The following is a 17526-nucleotide window of genomic DNA, read 5'->3' on the forward strand; positions in this document are numbered from 1 at the left end:
AATGAGATGGTTGCCTTTACTATGATGCCAATTACATGTCAGCTGTCCAGTACAGTAGTTTTAGCTGCAATTTTAAACCAGGGTAGTAGCCACAGCATAGTCAGATGTGACCAGACATGTAACAAAGGCACAATTTATTACCTAAAAGACCTATTTGAAAACCTCTCAATTATCTTAATCCCAGGAACTTCTCTAACACATGACGCCACTCTACAAAGCAAGAGGCAGTGTTTTACGAGGCCCTGATGGCTATGGACAGTTACTAGAAGACTACATCTATAATGAGAAAACAGGGACAAGTTTAAAACCTGAGGCAAGGACAGAAGTATGTACAAAATAATCAAAAAGTATTGCTCAGGCAAAAGGGAGCAGTGCATGATACTTAGCAGCACAGATGAACTCTTCATATGTTCAGTCACCTAAACACAGAAATTATAAAGCCTATTTTCATTTGGCAGAAGATATTTGGAAAAAAAGTACATTTCTAGTGGAGTAGACTGATAGTCTCCTGTATTTGCCAGCCTGAGCCTTAAGAAAAGTGTGTGTGGGAGGGGTGGGGGTGGAGAAGGAGCAAGAGACCAAGACAGACACAAAAAATAAAGGAGGGGAGTAAGATATTATTAGGGAGAGAATTAAGATATTGTTAAGGAAGGAAGGAAGGAAGGATGGAGCCCTCCCAGTCCCTGGAACACCTCCTTCCCTCTCCTTACCTTTACTACTGGTATTTCACATCGTTTTCACACCTAGGATTACATGGGCAAATAGAGTTTAAGGCTACCACAAACTGCTGGCTGTCCATGACAAAAGTTAGTCAACCTGACATTTCCACATGAGATAATATTGTAAACATAAAATAAAGGAGGACAATTTAACTCAATTGTCCATGCTGAATTCTCTATGCTTCTTTTCTATGCGTCTCTTTCTTTGGGGCAGGAATGGAAAAAAGTTAGAACAGGGAAGAGAGAAACATAAAAGCAGGCACTTAAAAGATTAAACAGCAAAAGGGACTGAATGGTTTTCCTTCAACCTCTTGACAGTTCTTCTAACCCTTTCTTATTGATATACAGTATTTCATCCACATAACAGAGAAAGCAACCATATCTGTACTGCTGCTGTTCAAGATGTGGGACAGATTAATTAATTCATCTAAATTTAAAGTAATTTGCAACAAAAAAAAAAATCCTATTTTTGACCAACAGTTAATTAAGCTGGCATAATAAATGTTCCAGCTTTCCTTCTTAGAAGTTAAATGGCAAGTGCAGGATAAAACCTACATGGTAAATTACAGAAAATGAATGATAAACACAGTATCTTGAAATATACAGTTTATTTTCCCCAAAGTCAACCAATACCATTTGTCAGTAGGTAAGTGTTAAGTATCAATCAGGAAAACTGTACATATTTTTACTCTGGGCTGCAGAAACCAAACAAGTGGAGAAACCTGACAGTAATTGTTCACTCTACAAAGAGATCTAAAATTGGGAAGGATGCAAGGTGTAGAAACAACCATCACCTAAAGAAGTCAAAGGCAAAACATTAGCACCAGGTTTTTTAAAAGCAACAGCACAGCTATTTACAGATGTATATATAACATTTGGTGGCAACCATCTTTTGGTCCCACCAAAAAAGATTTTCAGCAAAAGGAAAGAGGAGGAAACTGTGACTATATACTGCATTATGAAAAGGATAATACATAAGACTCTCAGTATTGCTATTTTCATAAGAAAAATCTAAATCAAAGTACTGTATACACACACATTGGAATTATATTATTATTCACATTTCACATATGCACTTCAGAGTAACCACAATATGTAATTTTTTTTTTAAAAGCCACAGGTAAAACAATGCATGCTACTCTTGACTAAAGACAAACATAATTTATTTGGGAATTATTTAGCTTTGGGTTTGTCATGGCTGAGAAATGGGTCCACGGACAAAAAGAATCACCTGCCTAGCATGAATTAACATAGCAGCAAATATTAATTTTGGAATGATGTCAAACATCTACATTTTTCACCTGGGTGACGAAACAGAAGCTAGATCCTCAGCTCAGGTGAGTCAGTAGTGCCATTTGACTACAACAGAGATGTGCTGATTTATACCAACTGAAGACCTGGCCTGGGGTATATGAATTAGTGTATTATAAAAGAGAAAAATAGTTCTTTTAGCATTTTATCTGTCTGTAAAGGGCTTGGTTTTCAACAGAAGGTCTTGTGCCAACTCTCTGACTTGTAAGTCAGTCACTGACCAATACGTTTCTGGCCCTTTGCTCCCTGGAAGAAGGGGATTCTGATAAGACGACAAAGAGCCTCTTGTACATGGCAATACTATAGAGATGGTATAAGATGTTGACTGATCTCATTCTTTTTATGCCCTGCAACTTTTACTGTTCAAAGAGTTTGCCTGGTAGTCACATAAGCCTTAAAAACGGTTTCCTGTTTGGGAATCTATTTGTTTGCCTAAAAACAGAGATAAAAGGTTTCCTTTATATAACTTAAATGGTATATACATGAAGCTAAGATTTCCCTTTGCTCATAAAACTGTATCTTAATATAGATAATAACACGTATACAGAGATCAGTCCTATAGTGCTCACAGAAGAGCAAATCAACTAATCCTATGACTGTGTTCAGACAGAACACTTCTGGATGCTTCTGTTACTGGAAATTATCAGAGTTTCCATTGGACGGCAGCGTTACTAACACTCCCAGTATCAAAGAATCATGTCCTGTCATTAAAGTGTATTTATCCTCATGTGAAGTGAAAAAAATAACTATGTTCAGTTACAAACCAGAGTTACTCTGAATACTGCACAGTATTTACATGGCCTAAGATTTTTATATATCATTTAGTAAAGGAAGGGAGGGGGAAGAAGGAATCATTGCATGGGCCATAACTGGATATAACTTAATCATTTACATAAAAATGTAAAATGTGAGGCAAATGGAAGGTAAATAAAAGGTAGTGCAGAGCATCCATTTATTTAGTTACTAATTTCACAGATGATAGCTGTACAGGGGAAAACCCAAAACAGCAAGCAGATTTTCCAGCTACTTTTAAGTGACAAATGAAGTGACGCAAATCTAGCAAAATATTTTCAATACCATTTTGGAAGTCAAATAATTTGGTAAGAAAAATTATTTGCGCTAACAATATAAAAGGGCTTACAGCTGTGTCTAGCCAAAAAGGATGTTTCCCTTTTTGATATGATGGGAAAAAAAATCTACTGACATGAGAGTTCCCAGATGTTTATCTATTCATTTGCTTTTGAGCTTCCCAACAGTCTGTACAGCATACGAAGGTAACAGACAGCATTTGCACCTTATTCTAATAACCATTACTGTTTGCATGCACTATTGCAAGACTTCACAATATACTGAGTTTGAAACTTAGAATCTACTTGCTCTGCCTTCTGCAGAACTTTCTATAGGCTGAGTAATAACAAATAAGTTGAAGAGTCTGGCATTAAAAAAGGTCTAAAAAATTAAATACATCATCCAAAGAAGAAGAGTGTTATTGCTATCATCAGAGCTGTTTTTCCTCTGTCTGGCTCCTACTGCACAAGCCAGGGCTTGTACCTGCATATCTGGAAACTTTGCCAAACCCTCCAGCCTTTGAGTTCCTGTTCAGGCCTCCTCCTCTTATTTGAGCCTTTCGGGTTGGAGGCTGTCAGTCAGACACTTGAGTTGCTCCTCCCCCAGCTTGATCTTGTCTTCAAGTTCTCTCTGCTCAATGATGAGAGCTGACTTCATCTTCACAAAGTGCTCATAATCTGCTAAACTCTCCTCGCTCAGGTAGTTGGCCAAAATGTCAAAGACGATACGCTCCCGTCGGTCCAGGTTTTCCTTCAGCTCTTTTGCATCTTCGTGCTGTCGTGTCAACAGCTTCTGCTTCTCTACCAACGTTCGCTTAAGAAAGAGAAACATCATAAAAATACCAAGTCTACCGACCCAAGACAAACAATTTTTCTCTTAACCTTTTAGCCAGTATTATTTTTAGGTATAAGACTTTGCTGGACTGTACGTAAGGTATTGAGATTGGGACAGTGTTTAACGGTGAACTTTATCTCTGTACAGACATCATTAATAGAAGGGAATTAAGCCTTACACTGAGTCAGTGAAGAATTTAGGAATATTTTTTTTACTAGCTACAGTAGGGTTAATAGTGGGAACAACTGCTTCTTTATTACTGTTTTAGAACGAATTTTAACAAGTAGAGGTGCCTGTGGAAAGCAGCAGCATAAGTAACACGCATACCACCCTGATTTTATGAAACAGCGATGAATTAATGCATGAAACCTAGTTTATGTTCCTGAAACAAATTTTCAGATCTTTACACTTTGAAAATTAAACAGCTTGGGAGCTGAGAGGAGCTGACAGAGAGCCTTTGACTGCTGGTGTACTACATACTAGCACAATATATAAACTCATTCATAAGGGTTTTCGAGCTTTATTGTAATGTGCAGTTTTCCCATTGTAAATGAAGACATGTGATCATGGGGGATGAGTGTGGGCGAGAGCACGGGTATAAGAGTTGAAAGGATAGTGCAGTCCCTTCCAGAAGAACAAGCATGTCACATGAGTTCACGTGTCTGTCCTGCTGATAACCTTGTGCCCTGCTCTCATGCAATTCAGCTGGACGCCAACTATCTCAAGGCAGAGGATGCTATGTCCAGGCCAATGCTGCTTCAATGCAGCACGATAAAATAATAGGCAAAAAGAGGCAGACATATTTAGGACAGAGGATAATGTCAAGAAATTTACAGATGATGAATGCTAAACTCATGTGCACACACATAGATAAAAAAAAGGTGTCATCACATTTCAAATTGAGCAATGTGCCGTAAATATATATTTCCTATGAGTGTGCCTTCAAGTGATTAATGGTACTTTTAATTCTGTGAAGTAGTTCATGCAAGTTGCACTGTATCTGTCTAGACCTGAATTAGTAAACAATACAGACTATAATAAGGCTATGCAGGATTCACAACCTAGTGCAGTAACCATGGTTGTGTGAGCTGTGGCAGTCACTAGAGATCCTACTGCAAATGCCTGATGCTTCTGAGCTCACAATCTCTTCAACAGCCTTGTCTGTCAGAGTTGGACAAGTGCCCAGTGCTTCTTTATGCTCCTCTGCGGGGGCATGAAGGCTGAAGAGGGCATGAACTTCTTTCAGTTCTCTTGCAGTTCCAAAAGAGTAGCCAATTATCAGTGGCTACCTACCAGAAACAGACAAAGGGAAGAGTCTGAAAGATTTAGTCCTGTTGATGATGTACTATAGAGCTTGGATTATATCCAGAGTATGCGGTTACTACTTGTGCCTGACTGAAGATAAGGGAAGAACATGGGTAAGCTTATTTGTTGGTTTCATGCTTGCATTGTTTGGAATACTGACTTGGCAATGAACCTCCGCAAGCAGAAGCTGCTCAATTGGTGACAGACTAACTACTCAAGAAATCTATCAAATTGTGGCCTGTTCCTGACAGGTAAAAGGCTACTAGGCCTTACAATGCATAGACAGCACCAGTTCTAACTCATCTTGATCACCTTTCTACAGAAGGGGAAGCAAGACCTCTCCAACTGCTTATACAACAACATTGCTGATGCGTCACCTGCCATGGTCTGGTCTAAAGGATGCTGAAAGACAGGAAGGAATGCTAAATAAACCAATCTGATGGCTTTGATTTTAAAGACATATATGAAGCCTTGTGTCCACTGGGGAACAATGTTGGACATTCTACTCTGTCGTGAATGCGTTTGTACCAAATACTTTTGGATGACAACAGTATCAGCTGTTTCTGGGTGTTGCTGAAGTGAGACCAGTAGGTCAGTGCCGTGAGGACATGACATGGAATCAAAACAGTTTTGCTTATCAGACAGTTTGCAGGGACTGAAGGTAGAATGACCTGAACCGAAGTTGTAAGGGCTGCAGGTGAAATCTGGCAGCGGACTGATAATGTGAGGCCAGTCCATACTGCCTTCTTTATCAGTAAGCGACATGAAAAGAATCTTTCCTTAGGTAAACATGCTCTTGGTGTCATGGTATCCTGCATCTCCTGAGCTCAACTTTTTTACCCCTGGCATGCCAGGAAGCTTGTCTGGCCAAGAAGAGAAAAGGTAATTGAAGCTTATTGGAGTTTTATGGTGAGCTGGTCTGATCCTGATCAGCTCCGCCATCTAGGCAGAGGTAGACGTAGATGTCCATGCTGATAGGTGCTTCTACTGTAAGGAGGCAGTCGGTCAAGATCCCTTGTGCTGTGAAACATTTGAAAGGGATATACCGTATATCTCTGATAAGTATTTGGCTGCATCACACATCTAAGGGGCTTCCTATGAGTTGGGCAGAAGGATATGTAGAAGAATATGTTCAGCATTCAGAATGGGATGCACACAGAAATGTCTGAAGCTCTTGGACAGGGATACATAGCATTGCCCATTTACTGTGTGGTTGGGAAAGCAAAGCCAGGGTGAGGCAAAGACCTTTGGCAGGGTTCAGATTGCCTTTGTTCATTGGTGGGCAATTTTGGTGGGCATTGCAAAGCTGGGGATATCAATCAATTCTTTATGTTCCCTTGGACTCCTGTTTTGTGACCCAGGGCATCTGCCATTGAAGGAAAGAGCAAGACCCAGCAGACCCAGTATGCTCAGCAGACTACTGAGTCTTGGCCAGATAACGGGTGTCCTGTGGTAGTGGGTTCAGCACTGGGTAGTTCTTGGATACCATATGCAGAGGTGTTCCCATTTCCTAGGAGAGAACTTCCTATTAGAGCTGGGATTGGGGGCATGGTCTAGGAGGAAAGGAAAAACTACTGTCAGGATGGTTCTGGTGATGATAGTTGTTCTGAAAATAAGGTGAAGGCAGGATCAAAATGCATATCTCTGCATCAGAAAGGAATCACCCATCAGTGATGAAGACGCTACTGTTGTTGCTTGGTGTTTTTTCCTACCATCAGTACCATGTTACAAACCCTCAGAAACTGAAAGAGGGTTGGAAAACAGACTTCAAATCCTCTTTATGTAATTGGTACAACAGTTGCTCCAAAATCTTGTTTCTATTTGGTATGGATGTGTTATTTGATATCCAAAGCAGACTGCAAGGGGTTTCTTCCTTACAAGATTGATGCTGATGATGTTGTTTTTGATGTCCTCGGTGCTAAAGATGAAGCTCATGGTGCCTTATGGGCATTCTCTGACATTTCTTCTCCTTGTTGCTGCCAGGTATACCTGGTTGCTAGGGCCCTTTCTGAGGATAGTCTTAATTGGTTGTAGTTTGGATCAGGTGATGCCTAAAGTGCTGGAAGTTATCTTCATGGGCAGCCCATACAGGTGCCATTTAAGCTTTATTTCCAAATATGGGAGGAGGAAGACTGGAACATTTATGTGAATGTGATCCTCCCTAAAGCAGAAAAGGGACATCTGATGTACTTATCATTTAGAGGCCTTTACAGAAAGAGTAGGGTAAACCCTAAGGTTTAGATTCTGCCAGATCTAATAAACTTCAACATGTCATCTGTCACAGTCCAGGTATCATTGTATTGCCAGGGGTGGTAAGAGTGAATTGAAAATGAACTGGGAATGCTCTGCCACTTTTACCACTGTGAAGGAACAGGGTACACATGCAGCCTGAAGAGACGTAGAAGATTCTGAGCTTGTGATCTTTATGTGCTGCTCCACAATAGCCACATTCACAATGAAGAGCTGTGCATTAATGTGAAGAACTCCTGTTCATGTAAAAGAAATCACACACTAAAAAGAATTTCCCTACAAAAAATAATCCAGTAAAACAGAATTAAATTCAGAATGACTTAAGCCCAAAAGTGAGCATTCAGAAGCAAAACCAGAAGAGCAGTGTAAAAAGAAAAGAAGTTTCAGCTAAGGTCCCACTTCAAAGTGACCACTGTAAGAGCAGGTACTCGTGAGGTTGGGTCAGAAAGAAAATATTACTGATGCCAATTTCCTTTGATGGGATATAGGAGGAAAGTGGAGATATGAAGTGCAGGTAATGGAATTATAGTCCATTTGTCTGTTGGTGGCAGAGGGGAGAAAACAGCCAAGAAGCACATTTGGTGAAGTGGCATATTTTAGCAAGGTCTAAAAATGTGATGTCTTGCCCTAGAAGGGCGAATCAAAATCAAGGGGATTTGGTATCAATGTTTTCTATGCTGTTACTCACTTCCAAAAGGAGAGTGCATAAGTGTCAAACAGGGAGCTGCCTACAGGCAGCCTATAGGAACCTCTAGAAACAGGGGTATAACTGAACTTATGTGTCTACGTCTCTTTGCAGCTTGCAGCTCCTACATACTGGGCACATCCACATGTGCCCCTGACCATTCAGTTGGTACTGTACAGTACCAGTGGTGCACAGATCATTTTTGACCCTACTGCGCAGTAGCAATGAGCTACTGCGCAATAGTGGCAGGGTCACGGTTAGTGCCCACTGACACTATATCGCTGTAGAAATGAGCTACAGAGATGTATTGTCTCTGTAGACATGCCCATTCGGATTCATTGTGCCCGGAGGAGAGGTGTCTAACCCAGAGCAGCATTCATGTCAGCTCTAAGTGCAGCACCAATGATGCCTTTTATTCTTGAAGGCCCCATTTTTGCATGAGTCTAGTGAGGGGTTGTCCAACTTCAACAGGGCTAGGGGCTGCATGTGGCATCAGTGCTCAGACCCTGGGCTACACAATGCATGGACCATATACTGAGATGAACCCATGAAGGCTACATGGCTGATATATAGCCACCCCCTTCCTCCCCATCCCTTGCTGTACAGGCAGTGCCCCAGCTGCCAGTGGCACATGAGCCCTCTCCCACCATACAGCAGTGGGACAGGTGCCTACAGGGGCCTGTATGGGACAAGCAGCCTTATCTGAGTGGCTAGAACAATTACCTCCTTAGCCTGAGGGAACTCAGACTCCACTTCCATAGAATGTCCTAAGCACCAGGTTATCAAATGCACTGACCAGCATGGTGGGAATGTAAGATTCATGGGGCCAAAAGTAAAATGAGCAAGGGGGAAAGCAACTCTAGCTCAGAGGTGTCAAACTTATGGACTTTAGACCAGATTCAGCCCAAAGCTAGCATGTCACCTGCAGGGTTGGAAATGTGATCAGAAACAGCCAAGAAGGATTCACCAAGAGCAAGTCATACTTGACCAGCATGTTTTTCTTCTATGATTAGGGGACAGGCTCTATGGATGGGGGCTGAACACTGGGTGTGATATACCTTGACTTCAGCAAGGCTTTTTATACCATCTCCCATGACATTCTCATTAATATGCTAAGGAAATACAGGGTAGGTGAAATTACTGTAAAGTGGATACAAAACTGGTTGGATCATTGTGTTCAGCAAGCAGCCATCAACAGCTCAATGTCTAGCTGGAAGGAGGCATCAAGTGGAGCCCTCAGGGGCCTGTTCTAGGTCTGGTATTGTTTGATATTTTTATTAATGACTCAGATGATGGCACTGCATGTTCACTTAGCAAACATGTGGATAACATCAAGTTGGGTGGAGTTGCAGACACTCTGGAGGGTAGGGCTCCACGTCCAGAATGATGTGGATAGATTGGAAATATGGTCCACAATCAACCAGATGAAATTCAGTAAGGACAAGTGAAAAGTCCTACACTTCGGACAGAATAATTGCATTCATAGGTACAGAGTGGGGAAGGACTAGCTAGGCTGCATTATTGTAGACAAGGACCTGGGGCTTATAGTTGATTAGTGGTTCCCAATATTTTAGAGGCACACATCTGAAAATACCAGCTCTTAATTTTCACTTGTTTTTTGACTACAGAGAAATAATAGAGCAATTCTTTTGTTGCCAAGAACTCAGAAAACTATGACATGTCAGAATGGTTTTGACACTATGGATTCTCTTTAAAACCTCTGTGTTTAGCTTCTTAATCATGTTTGCACATCTAACAGTGCAAACATTGTGTGTCACCGTTGAAAGGATCTCAAGACCCCTAAGTTGCTGCACCACTGGTTAAGAATCACTGCAGTAGACCATAAACTGAATGTGAGCTAATAGTATCATCTCGTCACAAAAAAGGTCAAAAGTATACTGGGTTGTACTAACGGAAGTGTCTCTTGCAAATCAAGGAAAGTGATTCTTCCACTCTATTCAGCACTGGTGAGGCCTCACTTGGAGTACTGTGTTTAGTTTTGGGCCCCACAATTCAAGAAGGTGTTGGACAATTTGGAAAGCATCCACTGGAGGCCTCTGAGGCAAGACTTTGGAGGAAAAGCTGAAAGAACAATTCTGGACAAGAGAAGACTGAGGGGGCACTTGATAGCAGTCTTCTACCTGAAGGCCAATTACAAGGAGGATGGAGATGGTCTTTTGTCTGTGGCTGTAGGTGACAGAGCTAGGAGCAATGACCTCAAGCTGAAGGAGGGGAAATTTAGACTGGAGATTAGGAAGATCTTTTTGATTATGAGGGTGGTCAAGCACTGGAAGGCAAGGGTAAGAATGTATCCAAGATCTCAGCCCTTTTTCAGCTGTTTAGACCTTTTAAAAAGAACAATGGAAGTGACTAATAATTTGAGCAAATGAAGCAGTAGGGTTGATCTGGAATTCTCTTTTTGACTTTGATGCTTACATCTACCCAGTCCCATTTAGGCATCCACAAGAGTAATTTAGATCTTTTGAACATGACAAACTAAGTTTCTCTCAGCTGCACAATGACATTTAAAAGTCCATCATTCTGTGTAAAGTTTAGCTTGTAAGCTTTTCAGGAAAGGAACTACCTTCTTTGTTACTTGTCTTTACAGTAGCTAATGTAATAGGCACTACACTCATAGGAGTTCTAGGGTTACCACAACACAAATTATTCATAGTTACAGGTAACCTGCCTGGAGTAGTGTGTGACACTAGAACTCTAATACAACTTGCTCATTTTTAAACCATCAAAATCATTGCACCAGAAAATAACTAACTTGTTGTTTCCCCATGGAAACAGGAAGCTACTGATAATAAAATCAGTCCCTTTCAGTCACAAAAGTACTTGCCATTTAGTATTATTGAGAAAAAGAGATGCCAATGCTTTTAAATAACTTGTTCTCCTGAACAGTAAGTGGCATACACTCTTTAAGGCTAAGCCATTTGAAATGAATGGGTGTTTATAGATGTGTTCCAGGAGGCTGGGGGGAAGAAGGGGAAGGAGCTTTAATTAGCGAGCCATGCTAATTAAAAGTGCCTGATTATCAAGTGTATCAGCATTCAATGAGCTTTAGTTCAAAGCACCCCACTGCCATTTTTCAGCGTGGGGACACTGATACATGTGACACTGGAGGCTGATGGAGCGTGTTAATTTCCTTGCTCCAGCAGACTCGATTAATCAAGTCTGTTCCGATGTGCTGGATTTACAGTGTGTTGGAGCAGCCTCCTGGCATGTGTGTAACTGCCCAATGATTCTAAAGATAGGGCAATGGTAAGAGTAATAGTAAGATGCAACAGAAGTGGCTTTAAGCTTAATCATCAATAAAGAAATCCCTCCATCCTCTCACTACAGCTCCCATTTTTTGCTGCTTAACTGTCAAATTTTAAAAAGCCCATTGCAGAGGCTCTTGAAATACAATGATTAAACTATTGATATTTTGCACCCTCCTTGCCTTACCCGTTCTTCAGGGGAGGTGTTTTCGTCCAGGTTATTCAGGGCATTTTCTACCCGGGCCAGACGACCTGACAGGGAGAGTAGTAGGTTGACCACTTTGTCCAGGTCCCCAATAAACATCCTGAACTTGTCAAATTCATTTGGCTTGCAGACTTCTTTCACAATGGCTTCTACCTCTTCCCCTAGCATATTGTTGGCTTGGATGTCTTCCAGCAGCGTCTCTCTAGCTTCTCTCAGCACCTGTAGTTTCCTACTGATGCTGTCAATGAGCTCTTGCTGTTGCGAACAAAACGGGGCAAGGATTTATTAGTGGCACATAGCATCATCCACTTCTACTGCAGCAAAACCCCCATTTTTTCTTTTTCTTTTCTTTTTTTTTTAAATGCATTCCCTCCCTTTCCCCAACCATTTCTGACTTTGTCTCTCCCTCTCTATTCCCTATAGATAAGTATAAGTGAGCTAAGACATAGGATAAGCTTCAGCATTTTATTTTGGTAGCAAGTTGTATTTGTTTTGTTTTTTCTCCTTGTTTATATTGTATAATTATTATGTTTATATTGATTTTTACTGTTCTATATTACTGTTTTACTGATACTATATGATTTAGGCCTACATATGTAAGTTAGCATAAGTCATGTCAAGTTTCCATTTGGTTTGTCAAGTCTCCATCCTGTCCCCAGGCCTGGTTGTGTAACCCATAATTCACACCTACCCCTCCTATATAACTTGGTTCCTGAATGAATGGGGATGAATGAGGGTGCTTGAGAGACAATGGCAGTAGGTCTAAAAATAGCACCCTCTGAATGACCAAACCATCACCACCAATACCTGGACCAATGACCCAGCCCTTGGAACCACCCTCAGCATTCAAGAAACAAAAGATGAGGCAACCCACCATTGTGTCAGGCTGCACATGCTCAGTAAGAACACCTGGAGCCCTCTGGAACAGGACTGACCTTGCCTGGACAGGCCCATAGGAGATCAGAGGTAGTCCGCCCCATAAAAAGGGGTAGTGAAGACTGACTCCTTGGGATACCCTCTCCATCTGGACCAGCACCATACCACACCACCTATCCACCCAGAGGCCCTGCCGGTGACCCCACTCTGGACAATACCTGCTGGACAAAGACCCCTTTCCAGCCTGGATAGGTAGCTATCACCCCCTCTTCAGCCAAGGACTTGGACTCTGCTTCTCTTCCCCACCTGCACTCCAGCCCTTCCACTGAGTCTCTTTCTCCTGGTGCCATTGTGAGTGCTTGTGTGTGCGTGTGAACCAATAACTTCATGGGGCTGTGTAGTGTGTTGTTTGTTTAATAAACCTGTTATTTTGAAACCCCGAGTTGGGTTTTTGTCTGTTTCCTCCTTGGCACCACTTATCTGCCCCCCCCAGTCTCTAAGCTGCCAGCCTCAGTTTCCAGCCCCAGGTGCCCAGGTTTCTGCCTCTCTCTCTTTCCTGGCTGTCTCCTCCTTGCCACCACTTATCTGCTCCCCGCCCAATATCTTAGCTGTCTGCCTCAGTTTCCAGCCCCAGTCTACCTTAAGTAACCCCAAGCCTCAGTTCCTCAGTCAGGTTCTCTCTAGTCCACTGGTTCTAATCCCGCTTCTGGCAACTTTCACTCCCTACACTTTAACTCTCTCTCTCTCACCTTAACCTTCCTCCAAGTATCCCAGGTACCCCAAGCACACACTTACACACTGTACCATCCAAGTTAGGAACTTACCTGTGTGTATGTGTAGGTGGGTTGTATGTGTGTGAAATGGTGAGTGTGTGTGTGTATATATGTGTCATTCTGTGCATGTTATACGAATTAGTGATCTGTGTATATGTACTGAGTGTGCGGGTATGGACAATTTATTTTTGTCTAACTTTTGGGGTGTATAGTGTATGTGCTTGAATTGGTGATAGGTATGCATGTGCCTAGGCTGGTTTGGATGTGTATGTGCCTGAATGTGCGTGTGTGTGTGTGTGTGCGTGTGTATGCACCTAATTGATTTGTGTGTGTTTGTATATGTGCAATTGTGTCACACCCTCCTGTCTAACAGTGCAATATTGAGATCCTGAGAGTTGGCCTGACCCCACAGGGCAACACTTCTGTTGAAACTTATACCAAAAATAGCGTACTGAAATTCTGTATACTTAAGGAATGACTCTGCACATAACTACACACATTTTATGCGTTCGTGTTGCATGTTGTATCTTATTTTTGGGCCTTGTCAGACATTACTGATATAAGAAGTATGTTTGGAATGCCGATGAACTTTCATCTGTGCTACCCATAATCAGCGCATAGTGACAAACCACTATTGTGGCAGAAGTTTTAGTGACCATTATTTCTTCTCTGTTAAGCAGCTTTCAAAGCCTGTTGTTTTGCATAAGACAATAAAAGGTTTAGCTATACAGCGTCACTGGCACAATATTGAGCCCAACAGTGCATCCCCAGAATATTCTGAAGTGTAATGATTCTTAGGGTGGAGAAACAAAAACAAGGAATAAATTTCTGCGTTTTCCACACAGTAGGGATAATACTATCACAGAGCTTACTATGCTACTTTATTTTGTTTATTCTGTTTAATTCTCTCTCCCTCCCCCTTTCCTTAATAATACTAATAATCAAAAGAAGGTGTAATTGAAGCACTATCAGAGGATCTCTGATCACCTCCAAAAACTGATTAACGCTAAAACATCTAAGTACTATTCCTATTACCATAAATAGAAAGGAAAACTAAAAGGCATGGACACAAATGCATTTTAGTTGCTTTAAAAGGGGAACTTCTTCTCAGGAGCACACATCAACTGCGCATGCAGACAGACAGCTCTGACCCAGAATGAAACAGGGTTAAAGTTGGAACAGTTTTGCTACACTTGTGTATTGCTACAGAATCATGCCAACAAAGAGTTATGTTCTCAAAAGTTCTTTTGGTGTCCTCTGATATTAAAACAACTGTTAAAAATGTCTATATTCTTAGATGTCTGTGCTTCCCAACCAACAGTTTGTAGGCAACATTCCTCTGTTATTCTTTGCAGCCACAGGAAATTAATAAGTTAAACTAAAGCTTTGAAAAAGTTAAAACTTTGGTTGACAGAATGAATAGAGTATGACACTGCCTGCAGCTCAGTACTGTTGCCTAAGGGCCAGTGAAGGCCGAGGACGACTGCTTCAGGTCATTTAGTGAGTCACTAGGACCTGAGACCAAGTCTGCTGTTTTAGGGTATGATAACATAACATATTTTTAACATCTCCCAGCAGGAACTCTCCCAAGGACACCCTGCTCAACTGTTGATGCTTGTATGCACCCAACCAACAAAACACAGTAAAATCATGCTGTAGGTTGGCCCCCTGCAGCTGCTCTCGAGACCTCAGTCTCCAGGCTTTTGAGAACATCCACTCAGGAAAACCAGGGGGCAGGTTTAGCACCACATTTCTGGGTCTGGTGTAAGTGGGGGAAGTGGGCAAAATGTACTGGGGAGTTTCTCTACCAGGACAGACCAGAGAAGTGAGGTAGGTGCACCTTTAGTGTTTTGGGCTCTACATATCACACTGAGTCGGCAGTGTGACAAAGCCATCAAAAAAGCCAATGGCACTTTATCGTGCATCAGCAGATGCATGACTAATAGGTCCAAGGAGGTGATACTTCCTCTCTATCGGGCGCTGGTCAGACCACAGTTGGAGTACTGCGTGCAATTCTGGGCGCCACACTTCAAGAAGGATGCGGATAACCTGGAGAGGGTCCAGAGAAGGGCCACTCGTATGGTTAAGGGCCTGCAGACCAAGCCCTACGAGGAGAGACTAGAGAACCTGGACCTTTTCAGCTTCCGCAAGAGAAGGTTGAGAGGTGACCTTGTGGCTGCCTATAAGTTCATCATGGGCGCACAGAAGGGAATTGGTGAGTATTTATTCACCAAGGCGCCCCCGGGGGTTACAAGAAACAATGGCCACAAGCTAGCAGAGAGCAGATTTAGATTGGACATTAGGAAGAACTTCTTCACAGTTCGAGTGGCCAAGGTCTGGAACGGGCTCCCAAGGGAGGTGGTGCTCTCACCTACCCTGGGGATCTTCAAGAGGAGGTTAGATGAGTATCTAGCTGGGGTCATCTAGACCCAGCACTCTTTCCTGCTTATGCAGGGGGTCGGACTCGATGATCTACTGAGGTCCTTTCTGACCCTAACATCTATGAATCTATGAATCTATGAATGTCAACAAAGTACCAGGCAGACACAAGTGTTTTATAAATATGACTGAATTTACTTGAATCCAAGACAAAGTTATTTTCCCCAGTCAACATAGGCACAAAAGCCCCTTAGCTTGCTTGTGGGGTGGTGGGGGAATGACGGGACAATGCTAGGCAGTATAGGCACAGCACACAGGCATGTACTGATGTCAACAGCTTATTTCAGGAAATTCATACAACTCAGCCACTCTGCCAGGGCCAATTGTATGTTGAAAATATAACAGAGTTTTTTTGAAGGCATGAATTGCAATATTCTGATTATCTGGGCTGGTTCTCTTTTTTTTATTTGATAAACTCAAGGCAGGTCAATACGGATTCATGTTATCTGTATCTGTTTGGGTGTCCAAAAGATTAAGTTAGTAAGCAGTTTTACAGATGCATGCTCTACTTTCTGATTAATCTGACAGATTTTTTTTTTTCATCTAAATACAAAGAGGGTTTGATTTGGATTAACTGGGTCAGCCTGCTGCACTCATTTCTTAGGATGACATGCAAATTTAATGAACTTACTGTTTTAGCATCTGACACATGGCTGTATTCTGTGCCTTTATCATAGCTTTTCAGTTCTGCAGCTGTGCTATGGTTTCCCCCGCCAAAAATAAATGTGTTTGTAGCTTGCCAAATGTTCTAGAGTGACAATATGAAGGCAAAAATCTTGTTTTCCTCCAAAAATGCACAAGCCCAGGAAGCTTGCCAACTGTGTTCTGCTAAAATGTTTGAGGTCAGTATTGCTGAGTTTTTGGTTGTAACCGTGTTGGTCTAAGGACATAGGCAGGCAAGGTTCTTTGGTTAGATGTGGTATATTTTATTAGACCAGCTGAAGAGTTGGAAAAAAGTTCTTAGTAAGCTTTTGGGTGCAGTCACCCTTCTTCAGGCATATGGAGTCTCTGCTGGTCTGAGAGAAGCTTAAAGTGTAGTAGGATGTCAGTGGAAATGTAAAAGGGTAGAGATAAGCAAGACAAAAGGTAAAGCAGGGGAGGGGAGGGAGAAGAGAGCAGGGAGAAAGAAAAAAAAAGGGTCAGAGAGAGACAACTGTGATAAAATACAAGGTGGAAAAGAGGCTGTCTGTGAAAAAGGGAATAGGTGGAGATCAGGAAAGCAGGAGTGAGAGAAGCTAAAAATGTGATAGGATGTCAGTGAAAATATAAAAGGGCAGAAATTAGAAAAGCAAAAGGTAAAGCAGGGAAGGGAGGGCAAAGAAAAAAACATGGGGCAAAAAAGGCCAAAGGGAAAACACTACAGTGGTAATAGTAAGGTAAAAAAGAGACTATAAATAAAAAGGAAATGGTAGGGAACCAAGAAGAAAAAGGGCAGAAAACAGGGGTAGGGGAAGGGAGAAAAAAAGAAAGATGTGAGAGGTCAGGTCAGGCAGGTACCAGGTGAAACAGATGTCAGGCAGGTTGTAATGTGTCATAAATCCGATCCATAAATCCCGAGGTCAGTATTGAAAGGACTGCCTTTAAACGGTGAGCAGGTGTGTCAGTATCTAAGCTCTCAGCCCTTTTTAGGCTGTACATTAATTTGGGAACTGAACTAAGACTATTAACTCCTTCCATAAAGACCAAACAACTTTCAGGAGAAAGGGACTTCATGCTCATTACTGATCTTTCCAAAGCAGAAATGTGAGACCTCTACAGATACTAAAAGCTATGTTTTATCAGTAATCTACTGCCT

At 41.9% G+C, this 17526-nt stretch overlaps 1 protein-coding gene across 4 annotated transcripts in view; it reads right to left on the reverse strand.

Moving 5' to 3' along the window:
* Positions 1 to 1312: 1312 nt before the first annotated feature.
* The window catches only part of SHROOM2 (shroom family member 2), a 227115-nt gene continuing 210901 nt past the window's right edge, over positions 1313 to 17526 (reverse strand). For all 4 annotated transcript variants that reach the window (XM_059720928.1, XM_059720927.1, XM_059720929.1 and 1 more), the window contains 2 exons: positions 11626 to 11898; positions 1313 to 3911 (listed from right to left, as the gene is read on the reverse strand). In XM_059720928.1, the coding sequence (XP_059576911.1) occupies positions 3645 to 3911; positions 11626 to 11898 (540 nt within the window). In that variant the 3' untranslated portion in view covers positions 1313 to 3644. The remainder of the gene's footprint in view (positions 3912 to 11625; positions 11899 to 17526) is intronic.

The sequence above is a fragment of the Alligator mississippiensis genome, chromosome 1 (genome assembly GCF_030867095.1).
Source record: "Alligator mississippiensis isolate rAllMis1 chromosome 1, rAllMis1, whole genome shotgun sequence".
In the NCBI taxonomy this organism is placed as follows: Eukaryota; Metazoa; Chordata; order Crocodylia; family Alligatoridae; genus Alligator; species Alligator mississippiensis.